Source organism: Falco naumanni, chromosome 3, assembly GCF_017639655.2.
Source record: "Falco naumanni isolate bFalNau1 chromosome 3, bFalNau1.pat, whole genome shotgun sequence".
NCBI lineage: Eukaryota > Metazoa > Chordata > Aves > Falconiformes > Falconidae > Falco > Falco naumanni.
Genome location: NC_054056.1, coordinates 52,236,578 through 52,254,498, shown reverse-complemented (window position 1 = coordinate 52,254,498; position 17,921 = coordinate 52,236,578). Strand labels below are relative to the sequence as shown.

Genomic DNA, 17,921 nt, shown 5'->3' with positions numbered 1-17,921 from the left:
GCATTATGTGAACCTTACCCTCCCTGTTGCTATATTATTCATCTGTAGATAAAAAACAAGCATAACTTTTAACACTGCATATTTTAAGGGCTGACGCTATAGCTACTTTTCTTCCTAGAAGTTACTGATACTAAATAAAATTAATGATAGAAGGAGTTAAAGGCCAACCATCTAGCACTCTGTATTACATTACTGATTCCATCTGGGAAACAGACCCGCGTTTCCTTTGCATGAACAGCAGAGCATGAGTAATGGTCTGCTAGGGTCTCACCTGAGGAGGCACTGGGTTGCAATGCTAGGGCACACCCCAAAACGGAGAATTTTCCTGTGTAGCACCTCTAGAGTAATGCCGGAGACTTTAGAGAAAGACTGTAATAGGTTATTTTATTATTTAAAAAATACAACAAATCATTTTGAAATATCAGTATCTCTGCAAATGCAGACAATGGGTTCACTAACAAGTAGAGCAACGGGTTTAGGTATGCTTGCAGTGCCTTTCTTCCAGGAGCTGCAATATGCAGGTGAAAAATTTGTCAATCACATAGACAAAGAAGGGGAATTACACAGATATTAAACAGCTTCACTAGACTGAAAATGGCTGTAAAGTAAGACAGTATTTTGAGCATATGATTTACCACTGGGTTTCCTTATTAAGAAAAAGTCATTTTTACATGCTCTTCAACATTTATTCCACATACTCTTGATAAACTGTTATTTGTCTCCCAGTACCACAGGCTCCTTGAGGATCTGAAGCAAAATATGATGTCTTTTCTACTTTTATGCAGAACCAGTTTTGTACAGAATGAGAGTGATGCAGAAAGACTGATAGGCGACAAACATGTCACATAAATTTGAAACAGATGATGCACAGACTTTTGCAGTATAAAATGAACTAAGACTGCCATGTATTGCTGCTGAACACTGAAAGGCATGCAGGGAACAATAATATTGAAAAGCTAAAACACAAATAATAGTTGGCTTTTGCATTAGACTTGAAAAATGAGGTGCAATTTTCATTACCATCAAAGTTGCCTGCACATACAATCCCACTTACAGTCCTGTAAAATGTACATCAGTTTTTTTCAAAACTGAAGCAAACCTCAACATTCAAAGTCCTTAATCATAAAGCAGAAGCAGCACCTCAAAAAAATGATAATACAGATAATACTGTAACAAAGTTAGGACAAAATCAGAAGTAGTTAAAATAACATGGTTCTGCAAAGTTTTTCTAGATACTGATTTGGTTGGGGTTCTTTGGTTTTGAGTCCTCTCCCTAAGGTCCAAACTGAAATCATCTGAACAGCTGCCACCTTCTCTCACGTACTTGTAGGCTGTCGTTCACTGCTGAAAGAACTGGCAACTTTAATTTTCAGCACAGAGCTAGCCTATAACCACCAGAGGCCACTGCTGTTCTTTGCCTTTTCCCTGCCTGTAGCTGGGCTCTAGTGAGCTCGCAGGAGCTCCAGGCAAGGGTCACAGCAGCCTCAGTCCTCCTTTCTGTATTTATGCTCCGATGCTGCACTTCTGCAGAGAAAATCAAATACACTACACTTTTTACTAGGAGATAGAATAAGAAATCATCTACACCTTGCTTACCCAACCGTAGCCTTCAGGAAGAAATGAAACCTTGCATTCCAAAAGCCTGATTTCATTCTTGGATATGATTAAATTCAGTAGCTAAAGGCAAGCTTTCAGATGTAATTTAATTAGGTATCTGAAAGGCATTTAACTTGGAACTGATAAAAAAAGTAGCTCCACACGTGTAACAGAACAAGATAAATGAATTAACTAAGTGACAATTAACATTCAATGATGAGAAAACTATTAAGTAATGTTTTGCTACTACAGTTTACAAGTATCTGTACCCAGCCTGCCATATTTTTTTTTTATCAGTGTTCTGAAGTACCTGCTTAATAATATTTGCAGAGACTGCAGAAAGGGACTTGTAAGTAATAAACGTAACGAAGGACAGGGTCATCCAGCTTGCTTAACTATGGCTACATCATACCATTTTAACACAGGCTACTGAAACAGTATATAATAAACAAAACAGAACTGGCCAGAAATAAAGAATACAGCCAGATGCTGGCCATATTGGATAAGGGGAGAAGAAAAGGGATATCCAGGAAAGCAATAACTTGAACATTGTTAACAGTTCAGCAACCAGGTTCAATGGGAAGTAGGTAGGTAGTTTCATCACCGTAGGCAGAATTCTCATAGCAGTTCCCTTTGTATAGAAAGAGACCCTTTTTTAAATTAAAAAAAATAAATTTTAAAATTAAAAAATTAAAAGATGCAGAAAGAAAATGTAACTCTGAAAACACTTTAGAATCTTAAACAGGCCAAACTACTGAGGTTATGAAAAAAGAATAATCAAGTCACCCATCAAAAACGAGTGTTTTGTATTAGAGGTTTTATTTAGCAAGAAAGAGGTGTAATAAAAATCTCATCTCAGAGACTGAAGCCTATGAATTCCAAGATGACATACAGCAGCGTCTCGGGAGGCGATGAAAGCCATGAAGCGCTGGAACAAGCTATCAATAAACACATCTCCATCTTTACCGATCCTTTCCCACAGGGCACGCTTCCCCTGCACACAAATCACAGGTGGCAGAACTAAACATTACGGCTTATAATACCCCGAAATTGCTGTCAAACGACGCAGTGGTCTTTTAAAACCTCCTCGAGATCCCCCCCCCGGCAGCAGGCGGCGCGGGCGGCAGGGCTCAGGGGGCCCGGCGCGGCGGGCGAAGGCCGCCCGGGGGCTGGCGAGCCCCGCGCCCACGTCCTGCACGGCTCAGGCGAGAGGCGGCACGCACGGGGGGCGCCGGAAGGGAAGGCAGGGAACGATCGCCCCCAGGGACCGGCGCCGCGGCTGAGGCCCTGCCCGGCCCGAGGCCGCCCCGCCTGTTTCTACGCCAGCCCTCCTGCCGCAGCGACACGGCGCAGCCCCACCGTGCCAGCCCCGCCATACCGGCCCCCGCAGCCAACAAGCTCGGCCGGGCCAGGCGTTACCCCCCTCCGCCATGACCCCCCGCGCCCGGCCCCGCCCGGTGCCCGCTGCGCGGCGCATGCGCCGCCCTGCCCGTACGTGCCAGCCCCCGCCCGGGGCACGCAGGCACGCGCAGGGCCCCCCGGCGCGGCTCCCGGCGCATGCGCAGCCGAGCGGCCCTGCCACCGCCCCTCCGCCCCCCCACCGGGCCGCCGTGCGCCCCCCGCCCGCCGTGGCGGTGTGCGCTCAGTACGCCTGCGCCGCCTGGCCCTGCCGTGAGTTTGCCTCTTCCCCGCTCGCTCTTCTCCCCCCCGCCCCCTTCCCTGCCCCGGTGGGCCCGTGTGCGCCTGCGCCAGCCCCCGCCTGCTGCGCTCCCGCAGCGCCGAGCCCGTGGCGGCCCGTGTATAGGGCCGGGTTCGCTCTTTCGTCCCCGCCCCCTCGTCACCCCTTCACCAACCGCCGCTTCCTCCGCCGTTGCCAAGTGTGTGTGTGTGTGCGCGCTGGGGGGGGGGGGGGGGGGGAGGGAGGGGGCAGCCATGCCGAGGGGGCGGCCTCCCAAACCCAGCAGGGAGAGTAGCAAGGCCGGCACCGAGTCAGGTAAACTGCGCGGCCGGGCGAGCGCGATACGCGCCCGGGGGTGGAAGCGCGGGAGCCGCGAGAAGGCGAAAAGCCTCCGCGGTCTCCGCATATAGTCCCCGGATATGGGGGAGGAAGGCCGGGTCTATTGTGTGAGTGTATAGGCGAGAGGGCGGAGGGGAGGGGAGGGAGCCTGGCCCGGCCCTGCGGAATGATACCGAGCGGGCCGCTCCGCCGCCCCACACGGCGTGGGAGGCAGGCTGGCCGCCGAGCCCCGCAGCCTCTGCCTGCAGCCCCTCGCCTCCCCCTGGGCGAGCGGCGGCGGCTCTCATGGCCCCTCGCCCGCAGAGGGTGCGGGCGGAACTGGTCGCGGCGCGGCCGCTGCCTTCGCTTGCGGCCCCGTCGCGGGCCGGCGGAGAGGGGTCTCTCGGCCCGGGCCAGCGGCCTTGCCTGCCGCCTCCGGCCGCGGTGCGGGCGCCGCCAGCGCGGTGCGGGCGCCGGGCCGGCTGGAGCTGGTGCGGGCTGGAGGAAGAGCCCGGGCAGGCTGGCGGCGGGCAGGACAGGAAGGCTGCCGAGTCCTTCCGCCGCTTTTCCCCTTCCCCTCGCACTGCCTCCCTTCCCCCCGGCCAAATTAATGAGAGCTTCCAATAAAGAGTGGTAAACGAGTGAAATTAAGACTCAACTTTTCCATCTCTCAGATTACAGGACGGAGGGCTTGCTTTGTTTGAGGCTTTAAAAGGCACCCTTGTAGTCGTTTTCTTTGTGAGTGTATATACATATATATATGAAAGAGCTGGGTTTCTTTCCCGAGCATGTATGAGTCTGTCTCACACTTCAAATTTTTGCTTGCATTTTAGCGTCGTTTCATGACTAGAAAATACTATAGGGCAGCGTTGCTTTGCTGGGCTTTGGTTTATTTGACAGCAGTTTGAAGTGAATGAGTTTTGTGGCTCTTTTGTGTACATTCCTGCTGATGTTACTGGCAATCCGTGAGTAGTATCTGAATAAAGCCCACAAAATGCAAAAATCGCGTGTTTTGGGTAGACCTGAAAGCCTCATCAATGACTTTCAGTGCAAGTGTGTAGCAGTGGATTCTTTGTAACAGATAGAATGGGGAGAGATTTCCTAAAACACTCAAATACCACGGTTATTTCAGTCATGAAAAGAGAATTAATATTTTCAGTATATATTTAGAATATCTGGTTTTCTGGCTCTTGAAGAGGAATGTGTTGATGAGTCTTCTGTCTAATACTTTTTGTAGAATTGAAATGTCTTGACAGGCCAAAAAAAAACCCACAAAACCCCCCAAACCTGTACTGTTAAATGAGTGTTGGGAAGTTGGGTGAAATGTTTTCTCCGGTAGGGAAAGCCAAATGGGCCATAGTTTCCTACCAGAAGTTTTTATTGTTTTGTTTTTTTTTTTTTTTTGTTTGGTTGGTTTGTTTTGCTTTTGGAGCCATTGATCTCAGCTTTTGACCACCAGGTATTAAGTATATAACCCAAAGAGCTTTGGCTATTACCAGTTTTGGTAGCTGAGGTTTTTTTTTTTTTAAATCTCTACTTAATTCTCTAGTAGTTCTTGCAAGGGTACACATGTATCATATGTGTGTAAGCACCTGTAATAATGGCACGATGTATGAATGAGATCAAGAGATAAGCTGTCCAGAAAACATGTCTAGTAGCCATATCCCTAGTGCTTATAGTTGGACAGTGATCTTAGACCCTTCCTATGGTGAGGTGTGGCTGACAGAATTTACTGTAAGTTTGTTCCTATTTTTCATGTATTTAGTTTTTTAAAAATAAATTTGTTAACTTATGAAATTGCAGTCAAGCTACCTCCATGAAACAGACAGCAGTTCACAATTACAGGGTGTAGGGCTACTGCAGGGATTCAGAGATTTCTGCAGTCTGCAGCTGCAAGGATTCTGCCCTGTGTAAGCAAATACTGTGGGTTCTGGAGTCTAGTCCTTGAGATTTCAGCAGTTCAGAAAAGCAGCAAAGTCAGTGTTGGCGAGTGTCACTCTTTCTTCTGCACTTACATGTGGCTAAAAGAAGGTCATGAATCAAGAAGTTCTGGCTGAGCAGGACAACTTGACTCTGGGAAATTTATGGTCTCAGGACAGTTGGCTGTTTGTCCCATTCATATACAGGCTGACAGACTTTGAAAACTTGAATTCCACAGGGTTCACTTTTAGCAGGAGGAATTTTATTTAGAAAATAGCTGTTTACACAAAAATAAATTTCATATCCTTTGCTTAGGAAATGGTATGGGTTTAGGTTTTGTGCCTTTTCAGGTCTTCAGGATTCCTACAACCCTGCACACTAATGGCTTTCATGAAAGAGAAGTGTTGCTCTCTGTAATTGTACAGTCTGTATGTTTATGGTAATACAGCTTTATTTGGAAGAAAATACAGGTGAATTGGCAATGTTTTGTTGTGCAGCTTCCTTAGATGACTTTCACCACCTTGCATGTCAAAAAACTGAACTCTAGATGGCAATAGTCAAAACAATATCTTGGCCTCAATGGCTGCTATTCTAAGAGAATTTTTTTTGCATTGGTAGTGTTTTCCCAAAACCATCTTGCAATTATCTCTCTTTTTAAAATTTGAACTGTTCAAATTGACCTCTCTGGTGGGCACAAACTGAAACACAGGAGACTCTGCCTGGGCATAAGGAAACACTTTTTTTTACTGTGGGGGTGACTGAGCACTGGCATTGGTTACACAGGGAACTTCTGGAGTTTCCTTCTGTAGAGGTAATAAAAACCCATCTGTATGCAATCCTGGGCAGCTGGCTCTAGGTGGCTCTGCTTGAGCAGAGGGGTTGGACAAAGTGACCTTCAGAGGTCCCTTCCAACCTTCCCATCATTCTGTGATTCTCCTTTGAGGTGGATGAAGTATGGGGTATGAGTCTCAAAAAGCTTGAAAAAGCTAATCTTCTGCGATTTGGGGTTTTGCTGCTCCTTGATTCTTGTTCTGGCTGCTTAGCAGTGGTTATATATCAGATCATTTTACAGAGGTGTGGTAGGTCTTTAGCTCTTGTCTTTTGGAAAATTTCAGGGTGAGACCTTGAATATATATGAAGCAAGAAGAATGCATTAAAAAAAATGCTACTCCAGATGTTTTTAAAGAAGGAAAAGGAAAAGCAGCTCTTAACACATAATTGGTGTTAACACACTAATAACACAGTTACACAGGTTTTCATGACATAGCCTCTAACCTGAAAGGAAGTTAAAAAAGAATTATTCGTGTGTGGCTTCAGCATTTCCAGTCTGGCTGCTGTGATTCTAAGTAACTTGCGTTACAGTATTTGAACTGCCAGAGTTTTAGGCCATATGAATCTTCTGTAGTCTGCTGTGCATTGTTGCCAGCATTCATTTGAGAATCACTGGCTGAGGGGCAGTTCTGTTTACTCTGTTCCTTAGGAGTCTCTAAAACACTAGAAAGTGATTTCCACTGCTATTGTGCAGCTAAGGCAGCACAAAGAAAACATGCAGAGGGACATTTATTGTGTTCTATTTATACTGGTATGTGTTTTGTCATGTCCCTTTCTGAACATAGTTATTCTCTCATTTGAGCTTGGACATGTTAGCAAGACAATCCCTCAAACTGTTACCTTTACTTTTAGTTTTACTAACTGACTTTGCATAAAACATTCTTTGTATGTTTTTTTTAAGATATTAGTGTAATAGAAGATTCTTGTTTTAAATATTTTAGGAGCTTGACAGAAGTGCCTGAAAATTGAAAAGAAAAAGCCTTGAAACACACAAGTATTTTGGAAGGTGCTATATGATTTTGCAGTGAGAAATTTTTTTAAAAATATGGTAGGCCTATATTGTAAGGGTGTAATTTTGAAATATCTTACTCAACTCCTTGTTTCAATTAGAATTTAGCAATGAAGAGTTGCTATTAAGTTGGAATTGAAATGAATACCAGGCTTTTACTGTTCACTTAGCTAATGAAAAGACTATGTTTGAAGACATATTTGTTATAGATACAGAGTAATATTTTGAGTGCTTATGGCTAGGTCCTGTGAAAACTTAGGTGAAAACTTGAGACTTTGTCACTGGTTCTTTCTGCTAATTTGTGAGTTTCCATTTTGTCCCAATAAAGGTCTAGTTGTTACCATGCATGCATGGGTAGTCACTGCTTTGCTATGTCTGTTATTTCAGGTGTAGGAGAAGGATTTTGAGGACTCTGTTACCGTCTTGCACCCTCATTCTTCTTTTCTTCCCCTAAATTTTTCTTCCTGATCGTAAAAGTCCTTTCCATTTGTACCAGTGCTGCTTGTCACTGAATAGCAACAACATAAAATGAGCAATTTTGACTTTCACAACTGTCTGATCATTTTCTAATAGCAAAAGAGGAATTCTTTGAACAGCAAAGTGAAATACTTGCGGGGTGTCCTGAAGCAGTTTTTAAGCCTAGAGTATATGTCCTATATTTAAATGGAAAGGCTACTTTTACACCTATAAACTGAATTCCTTTGTGAGTGCAGTTAAAACTTGTGTATTTTTACTTTCAGAGGGTCTGAATTTTAACAGAAGTCCCATATGAAGAGTGGTAAATATTAAATAAATATAAGAAATGCAGAGAAAGTGATGTAGCTTTAAATCTGCCTCTGCAGAGCTGGCTGTATTTTGTTTGCTGCCTGTCATGTCAGTCCTCTAGCATCAGTTAAGGTGTGGGTATATTGAATTAGGGGAAAGTCAGTTCTGAGGCTTTACATTCCAATATTCTATTGAAGAAGAATGCAACTTGAACTCCCTGGTTAAGTATTTCCTGAATTTATATTATGTAGATAATTTTAGTAGCTGTGCACTATGATTTTATATAGTGACCTCTGACGAGAGGAATAGGTGAGTGATGTCATGCAGGCAAGAATGGAGAGGTGGTGTACTGCTTTTGTGGTGTGGGCTAAATCATTTGAATACAATAGGTATAGGCAATTCCTTTTAAAAACATATAGGAGGGACAACTGCTCAAACTTTTGCCTTAGAAAAGATAATCTTTAGGTTTTAAAAGTGACAGTTCTGTTTGGTCATCTCACTGTTTTGCAGTAACAAAATGTAATTTCATGTATGAGGATTATGTTGGGTCTCAGTGAGTAGAAGACAGACTTTGATTACACTGGCATACTTTTAATTCCATATTACAGTCACTATACTTGGAATTTGTTTATGACTTTTCCCCAGTAAATTGTGCAGTTAAATAACTTGGTTTGAGTTCTGGCTGTGTGATAACTTCAGCCCTTGTTTTGTCCCTTCTCCTTAGCTTTCTGCCACTTGCAGGTCCTCATTATTTTATTCCCTATTACAGTTGTGCTCATACCTTCATACCTCATTAATTCCTATATATTAAGTTCTTCCAGTTATAATTAAATTTCTATTGGAGACCTCTCATGTCTTTTTCCTTTGAGTTTTTCTGCTGTAGTGAGATTGTGTTCCCTCTTGGGGAGAGGGAAGATCATGTAGGAAATCATTTAGTTCATTCTGAAGTTTCTGTTGATTTTGTAGTGGCTGGGCTTGGGTAAGTAAAGGTTGAGGTCTCAAGCATGGGACATCCAAGTTGTGTAAAAACAAACAGCTGAAAAAAGCTAGTTTAGTATATTCATATGCAGCTGTCAAAGAAGTGTAACTCTTGTTTGGGAATATTTAGCAATAGATACAGCATTATTTACCTGAATGTCAGATAAAGCTATCAGAGTTGGTTAAGGAAATACAAATTTTAAGTTACCTGTGTAGATGGGGGTGATGTGGATGGTATATCTATGTGGTGCGTTGACACTGGCCAGTAGTTAAGCACTCTCCAGCCCCTTGCTCACTTTCTTCTGCAGTAGGGTGGGAGGAGGAATTGGAGTAGCAAAAGCAAGAAAAACCTTGCGGGTTGAGATGAAGACAGTGTAATAAACGAAGGGAGAAAGTAAAAAACAACAAACCCAAACAAAACCAGCAAAAACTCCCATATCAGCTGGTACAAAGGGAAACATGCACCACCTCTCATAAGCAGGCTGATACCCAGTCAGTCTCTGAGCAAAGACTACCTCAGAAAGACCACCTCCAAGTTTGTATTGCTGAGCATGATGTATGGCATAGAATATCCCTGTGGTTAATTCCGGTCAGCTGTCCCCTCCAGCCTCTCTCCCACCCTCAGCCTACTCATTGTGGTGTCAGAGCGAGAAACAGAGGTGGCCTTCACACTGTACAAACACCACAATAGCTAAACATTGGTGTGTTATTGGTATTGTTTTAGTCACAAATTTAAAACAGAGTGCCATAGGGGCTGCTGCGAAGTTAACTCCATCCCAGCCAGACCCGGTACAGTCTATTTAGCATCTAACCAGCTACAGTGGAGCTATCAGTTCTCTGTCCTGTCATGCTTCTCTGCTGCCTGCAGTGTATCAGTGTGGCTGTGCCACTTGTGGAGTCATCTGTGGTAGTGAAAGGAGTATGCCTGCTTTGTGTTGGCAGATGCTGAGCAACTGGCACCTGGACATCCATTCTGGCAGTGTGCTCCTGGAAGCTAAGTGTCTGGACTGGTGCCACTTTAAATTGCAGATTGGATATTGACCGAAATGTAATAAAAATACTTGTCTTACATGAGCAAGTCTCGGTTGATTTTTGGATTTTGGTCTGATAACGTGGACTGAGAGCTGAGTCTTTGCCCTGCTGCTCTCATGAGAAGTCATGAGGAGTGACTGCTGTTTTTGTTTGGTGAGAGTGCTGAGTTAAACTAACCTGATTCTTCTATGGTTGCAGAACTAAGCAAAATGTTTTAATGATTCATTGTAATTTGTGTTCCATGACTCCAACTGTAGTATGAGAAAACATCAGTATTGCCATCTTTTTTTTTTTTTTCTCTTGTCCTACCACTTTCCACTCATAAATTAGTAAATAGCTTTGATAGGGTCAGACCCTTCTGTCCCTAGACTTGCCAGCTGCCATTTAACTTCAGTGACAAGTTTTCATCCATGAATTCCGCAAGCTTGAGTGTTGTATTTGCAGTGTCCTCTCGATTGGATGTGAGCAGGCTATTAGAGATCTAATAAGGCTGTGCTGCATTTACAGCTGAATGAGCCCATCTGCGCCTTGCAGAGAGGACTACAGGCTGCCATGAGGCACCGTGCTGCTTACATAAGGAAGGAATGGTTGGGAGCGCTCTAATTCAGTCTTCCTCCTTCTACATTGAGTTGTCAGCAGTGGCTTACAGCAGAGAGCACCTGCTCGCTGACTCAACTCCCGAGGTCAAGTTTTCAGAAATCTGAGTTGACCCGAAGCTGGATTGCTGCTGCTCTGTGAGGGACAATTAATTCGAAAATAACTTCGTAACATTAAGAGTATTTAAATAAGTCCATTGTTAAACTGAAAGTTTATTATTGTTGTGGGTACTTTGCAAATCTGATTCTGGTGTTTTGGGGCACTTTGGACAAACTAAGAATACAGACAAATGCATGTTTGACATTGCATAATGAGCTAAGTGTTCCCTGTTTAGTTTAATTGTATTGATACTTGACTGTCTCAAGCTGTGATGGAATAGGGTTGATTTATGTTGCAATTAGACAAACATGCAAGTTGAAAAAAAATGACAGTAGCTGTTGCATTGTTTCCATGCAGTTAATATTAATTAATGGCAGTGTTTTAAACTTTGCAGCTGTTAGTGAGGTTTATCATTTGTTGTAGTATGCAGACCTGAACAAATCCCTTATTTTTCAGGGGATTTTTTACTTTAAGACTAATTTTGTGTTTAATCTATGTTTATGGACGTCAAGAAGTAGCTTCTTTCTAGTAAGAGCACCGTTTTTTCATGTGATTGTGTTGACATTATATGCTTAACCGATTAATGTCTTCTCTAACAAAAAAAATCACGCTTTTATTTCTCTGTTGTTGACTTGAATAGCAATTCTTTAGTTCATTAACAACAGACTTGTGTTTCCATCTGGACAGAGTGTATCTGACAATGAATAGACTGTTTAATCTGTGTACTTAATATTTATATTTTTCTGAGAGCATAGACATGACATTAGATATTTATGGTAGGGTTGCTAATCTGATACATGATGAATTGTGACCATCAAATGCTATGTCACATACCAATAATTTTATTTTATTTGCCTTTTGTACACAGGGAGTGTTTAGGGTTCTGGTGTTTTATTTTTTTTTTTGGTGGTTTTTTTTTTTTTTTTGTTGTTGTTTTTTTAAAATCATCAAATTCCTCAGAGCATTTAAAAGTACAGGATTCACACCCAACTGCCAATTCCTTGAATTAGCATCATCTGCATGCTTTTGGGTGTTCAACAATATTAGCCTTTCAGATAGGTTCAGTATTTTGTAGTGTTTGGCTTGTTCCGTGATCCAAGCTGATGCATTTTTTCTCTGATATGAGGAAAGAAGATTGCATAACTGAGTTTTAGTGCTGATTTCCCTGAAATATGGTAATGTAGGTTATTACTTTGACTTACTATGATTTAGAGGTATCAGTGTAAATAATGTCTTCATCTGGTTATTAATTCTTCTAACAAAAAACTCTTGTCAAACTGTTACTTCATTTTTACATTGAAACTAAGACAGACCCAAGTCATACTTTATAAGCCTGTGATGCCTGCCTGAAAAGTCAAAATACAGCTCACTTGCTTGTTACTTTTTTAATTGACAGTGTCTTTCCTGTTTTTCTGTCTTTTCCAATTCTAAACACAACATAACAGTTTAGTCCTTGCTGTTATCCAATTGCTTGGTTTCAGTAGGGGTATTAATCTGAATACTCTCACTGTTACTGGAAGAATAAAATAAAAAGTCACTTCCTGCATCTTTTATGAAAGGAAGCTGTGCAACTCTCAGCAATACCCAGTATTTGGCTGGTAATTGAGAACCAAAGTATTTTAGTGAGAGTACAAGTGAAAAAAGATTGTTATAGCCTCATGTTTCCCTTAAGCTACTTCAGACATAGCGTTAATGAATGTTTTTATTTTAATCTCCATTAGATCTCAGTCCTGCACTTTGAGTGAAACAACTGAACTTTCAGAGTTCTTTTAAATCCAAACTAGACTGTCTTTCTATTCATGCTGGCTGTAACTACTTGGAGCAGTCTTCAAGTCTTCAGCCTGATCTTCCAGTAGTTGAGCCTTTGAAGAATTCTGGAATCTGATAAAAATTGATTTGCTATGCCTTATCCTTTAAGGATTTCTGCAGTAAGCATCCTCTGCCAAGTCAAGCTGGAGTTTACAGTCCAGTTGCTTATTGTAGAGTCCAGTTCTGGTTCTGAAATGTCTTTCCTTTGCTCTTAGCAATATGAAAGATAGTACCAAAAAAGCGTAAGATTTGGCTTTGGAAAGAGATTTTCTTTGAATGAGTAAGTCTTACAATGTTACAGACATAAGCAATGAATTTTCTAAATGTGTGCTTTCTATTTCTTCTTCCTTGGGGTCTGAGGGCCTTGAGGAAGGTGAAAATGCTTGCAGGCAGTGCAGGGTTTATGGTCACCCATGAACTAGTTTGGAGAAGTTCGTGATGCTTCAACACAGGGTGTGATGTGCTCAACCATTCATTTCCCAAAGCTGTGGCTGATTTTCTGTGTTTACCTATGAAGTATTTTAAGATTATGCTGTTGTTACCCCTTTCTGTTTGTTTTACTGGTGATCATTTCCTTATTTGTAAAGCAAAAACTGAAGTATCTTCTTCTGGTATGTTTTTGCATCAGGTGGTATGATTTCATACACTTGCAGTCATCAAATTCTGTTGGAACATTACAAAGATTTTTAATTGTTCATTAAAATACAGTTAAACTCCTTTTTGAATTCCAGAGGAAAATTCATAGCTTGTCAATTAATCAGTATCATGGTTGATACTGGCATGATACTCGTAGGTCAATAACATTTCTATATATAATGTTTATTAAATGTGTAAGTCCTTTGGTAGTATTATTCAGGTGCCAGTGAGCGTGTTGCTTTTTCTGTGTTTCACATTGTAGAGAAGTTAGCACCTTACACTTTTGCTACTTCAACCACTTAAGCATTGTTTTTGTATGTTGTCCAGTGCCTTTGATCTCAAGAGTGAGTGTTTAAAGATAGTAATCTCTTTGGTTCATGGAGAGGGCTTAAAGGCCTTTCTGAATTCATGGATTGTATAAATTTTCAGTTGTCATTTTAAAGCGAGAGGTCAGGCCTTCCTGGGGTTGAACAATTACCACTTTTTCTAGGGGAAAGGAAAGCTGCTTGCATTACATTTTCATATGGTCCAAGTATTGGAGTAGGTTTTTGTTCACCTTTTCTTGTCATGCCAGTATTTACAGAAATTGATTTTGTGCCCTTTATTCTACTCGGGTATATTTATCACAAGGTTGCTTAAAGGACAGTGACTTTGTAATTAAAGCTGTGCTTTTCGGCTTTTGAAGAAATGTGACCATTTCAGGGATGTTATTGGTAGTGTCTGCATATACTGTGAATTTATAACCGAGAGCCCTTTAAAGGATGCAGTAGGTTTTATACGTGTTAAAGATTTGTGATACTTACGTAAAGTATTTCTCTCTAACAGAAAGATATGTAGCTAAACTTTGCAAAGCAAAAGTTAATTGTGTGACAGTCCAGAGGTGGGAAGCGTAAGTTCCCAGGACGTTGTTTTGGTTGTGATTTCTCACTCAGATTATCATGTACTGAAATGTTTTCTAGAGCTTTCTCAAGTACAAGCTTTTAGAATTTGTTTATGAGAGTTTTAGCAGGGAAAAAAGGTGGTCAGGACGAAAGGTGTTGGTTGTTTCTTTTGTGTGTCTGGTTTTCTTTGTTTGTGGTTTGTTTTGTTTCCTCTGTAAGTGGTGTGTTGAGTGAGACAGTATGTTGAGATGGGTAAAGTACTGAGCAGAAGTACTGTATGCATTGTAATCTTCGGTTTCCTCACAGGAAATGTAAACAGGATGCTGTAAACTTCTAGTTGTGTTGTTACTTCCTATGCTGAATTCTTACATACCTGGTAAGAAGTATAGACTTTCTTAAAGGGAAACATCAGCCCTCGTGTGTCTAGATAATAAAATCAACATTCCCTTTTTTGCATCCTGTTGCATTCTGTTGTTTTGACGCACTTTGAGTTGTGACAGTGTTTGAAACTGAATTCTGTGGATTTTTTTCTCTTTATTGTCTTTTATCTGCAGCATGAGTAAATAGATTTTTATTTTTGTTTTATTAATACTGCTTTGAATGATCTTACGTATTTTAACCCCTGCTGCCAATTGCTGTTCTTAAAGGTTTTCTTACAAAAGGATAATTTCCTTAGTAATACAGTATCTTTTCAAGTGTAAGATGTGTTTAACTTACTTGAATTAATATTTTCCATATCTCCTGAATATTTATAGGACTGACTTCAGCGATTTGAGACAGAGGATATAGAAGCTTGCAAATTGTGTATCAGAAGTTGTGTGACTGTAGGAGTTCAAAAGAAGAAAACTGTATGGGCATAGAGCGGGTCTATTTAAAAAAAATTTTCCTCTGTTGAATTCATGTGTACACACTTTGACTTGCAGTTTATTGCATCTCTGTCAGCTCTTTGCAACATTAGTGTTGGTTTTACAACTGCAAAGGTAACCAGTAAGGGGGTTACATTGCCAGAAGCAGAAGAAAGAAAAGATGCCTAAATTTTTCTTAAAGAGAAAAAGAGGTGTCGGGGGGATGGACAGGGGGACAAAACAGGACAGAGGGGACAGAAAACCAATGTAGACAGAACTGTTGACTGTGTTGTGTGAAAAAGGTCTTTTTAGAAATGTGTAATGTAATATTAAAAGTAACCCCGGCAGTGTCTGTCTTATACCTAGTGTATTTTGCAGCATTTTATTTTGTTGCGAACTTGATGGGTGTTTATGAAGCACAGAAATAATGTATTTCATATTACTAGGAAAAGGTGATATTTATCTCCTTAGTGACCTGCAGTTGGAGAGATGGAAATATTCTGTTGATCTTGTGCCAATGGAAGCAGTAATGTTTATGCCCCATATCTTCAAGAGCCCATGAATCCTGTATAAGACAAAATCTTACACGAGTTTGAATAGTTTCTGGGTTTTATAGTAAATTACAATGTGACTTCTTACAAATGTTTTGATGCTTGTTTTGTAGATGATGTTCTGACACCAAATACAGAGAACAGTAATTTTCCCTACCAAGTACCTAACTTCCATAAGTGTGAGATCTGTTTGCTGTCCTTTCCAAAAGAGACTCAGTTCCAGCGCCATATGAGGGATCATGAGCAAAATGACAAGGTATGAATTGTAGTAGGTGTAAGCTTAGAAAATGCTAGTGCATATTGATCTTTTCTATACTGACAAGTAAAAGTAACACAAGACAGAATTTTCTTTTTTCTTTTTTTTTTTTTTTACTCACATCACTAGTAATTACTATTTGGGGACATCAGAGTTCTATGAAGTTTCTCTTTCATGCTTCCTTATGTTTCCTTTGAGACAGGACCTTACTTTGATGCCATTTATTTAGATTGTTGTTTCCAGTTCAGTGGTTTCTAATTTTAGCCATTTTCTTTCATTTTTAAAATATTCAGGTAGATGAGATTTCTTTAATGTTCAAACTGATACTACACATTAACAATAAAAAGAAAATAATGGTTGTATTGAATAACTAGAGTCTGCTGGACTCTTATAGCTGTTTTCTATAATGTTGAGCAACCTAATCTAGTAGATATGTATTAGTCAGTAGATTAATATCACTACTCTAGCCACTTACAAATAAAATTTGGGAAAGAATGAGAAAAACAGAGATATGTGATTAAGACTAGGCTGACTTTAAACGCAGTTTTTGCCACAGGTTTCATCTGTATTCTGAAGTGTTTTATTTCTATTCATTGCTTTTTTTTTCACAAAGCTAAAACTCCTTTACACGTGTGTGAAAAATAATTTTATTACTGTTTGAGGTAGCTGTAGGTACAGATTGTAGGTACAAAATGTAGGACTTTGGGATGATAATTCATGTATACTATTAACTACTTAAGTAAAGTTGAGATATAAAAAATGGAGGTTGATACTGTTAAAACCATTCTATTGCACACTTGTGGAGGAACCATTATATCGAAAAGTGAAGGTGCTCTTAAAGAATGAAAACTGATGGTGCGGTTACCACTTGAAGAGCAGTCAATCCTAGCATAAACTAACCTGTTTGCTTTGCTGGTTCAATTATTAATTTTGCTTAAGGGAATCTCAATCACAGTCTCTGTTGAAGTAAGAAAATTTACTCCAGTCTCTTGCTCATTCTTCTCTTCTGCTAACTTCCATCTCCTCAGACAGTCTGTTTTGGGTCTGCTTGCTTTAGTTCCCCTGCCTTCTTTCACCATATGGTTTTGAAATGCTACGTAGGCATTTTCAGTAGTGAGATGCATAGAAGAGAAAATAACCAAGACTAGTATTACTAAGGATCATTATCATATGTAGGTAGTTGAGTTGCTCATTTTTATTTCAAACATTTTTATTTGTATGGTCATATGTGTCACCTAGGGTATATGTATTTAAGGGGAGATTGAGTTTTGTCTTTATTTTTGTGGTTTTAACAGCCTCACCGATGTGACCAGTGTCCAATGTCATTTAATGTTGAATTCAACTTGACACTTCATAAATGTACTCACAATGGTGAAGATCCTACGTGTCCTGTGTGCAACAAGAAATTCTCCAGAGTAGCCAGTCTGAAAGCTCATATAATGCTACATGAGAAGGAAGAGGTAATTCATTGAACCTCATAATTTAAATTTTGAGAAGACATGTCATAATGGCTATGCTCCATCCCTTCCCTATATGCTTTAAATTGGAGGACTGAATAAATGGTCTCATTCAGAAGAAATATAAAATTTCTAGTGGCGAGTCTGTTTTAATAATAGCAGCAGAAATTAATATAAGCAAATGTTCTTATCCTGTCTTTACTAACAAAGAGAATCTGTGCATGATTAATAGATAACCAGATCATATGTGAACATTAACTGATCAGTTATTTACATATGCTTTTATTTTGAGCAATTTCTGTGACTTCAGGTAGATTGATAAGCCGACACATAATAGTTTGGGTGATCATTTTTGACGATAGATGTCATAGTGAAGCATTCTTGCCATCTTCTTTCTTGCATCATGAAGCTGTTCCCTTATCTAGAGCTCCCACCCCTTTTTTTGAGTGGTAGTTCACTTGAGAAGACTCTTTATTCCTTTCCCTCTCACAGTTTAATTTTCCATTTTTATAAGGCGTGGGTTAAATTCTTAGAAACAATGCATAGTAGTATTTTGCACACTTTATAGTCATTAACTGCATTACTGCTGTTGCCAGAGTTGATTGTACAGCCCAAAATACCAAGTTTTCATTCATGTAATTAGCTCTTCCCCATGTAAAGCCT

At 40.7% G+C, this 17,921-nt stretch overlaps 1 protein-coding gene and 1 long non-coding RNA gene across 10 annotated transcripts in view; one reads left to right on the top strand and one right to left on the bottom strand.

Moving 5' to 3' along the window:
- Positions 1-2,396: 2,396 nt before the first annotated feature.
- On the bottom strand, positions 2,397-3,560 carry LOC121084544. 2 transcript variants are annotated; one of them, XR_005826770.1, is made up of 2 exons: positions 3,450-3,560; positions 2,397-2,590 (listed from the first exon to the last, which is right to left on the bottom strand). It is a non-coding gene; the product is annotated as an uncharacterized LOC121084544 (long non-coding RNA). The 2 variants fall into 2 exon arrangements; XR_005826769.1 differs by lacking the exon at positions 3,450-3,560 and adding an exon at positions 2,975-3,060.
- Positions 3,027-17,921, top strand: part of ZNF236 (zinc finger protein 236) — a 93,036-nt gene continuing 78,141 nt past the window's right edge. For 6 of the 8 annotated variants that reach the window (XR_005826768.1, XM_040586143.1, XM_040586142.1 and 3 more), the window contains exons 1-3: positions 3,027-3,267; positions 15,659-15,801; positions 17,097-17,261. Coding sequence is in view for 7 of the 8 variants with exons in the window: in XM_040586143.1 (XP_040442077.1) it covers positions 3,027-3,267; positions 15,659-15,801; positions 17,097-17,261 (549 nt within the window). In the remaining variant the exon portion in view is untranslated. The other 2 variants (XM_040586146.1, XM_040586145.1) reach the window with 2 other exon arrangements.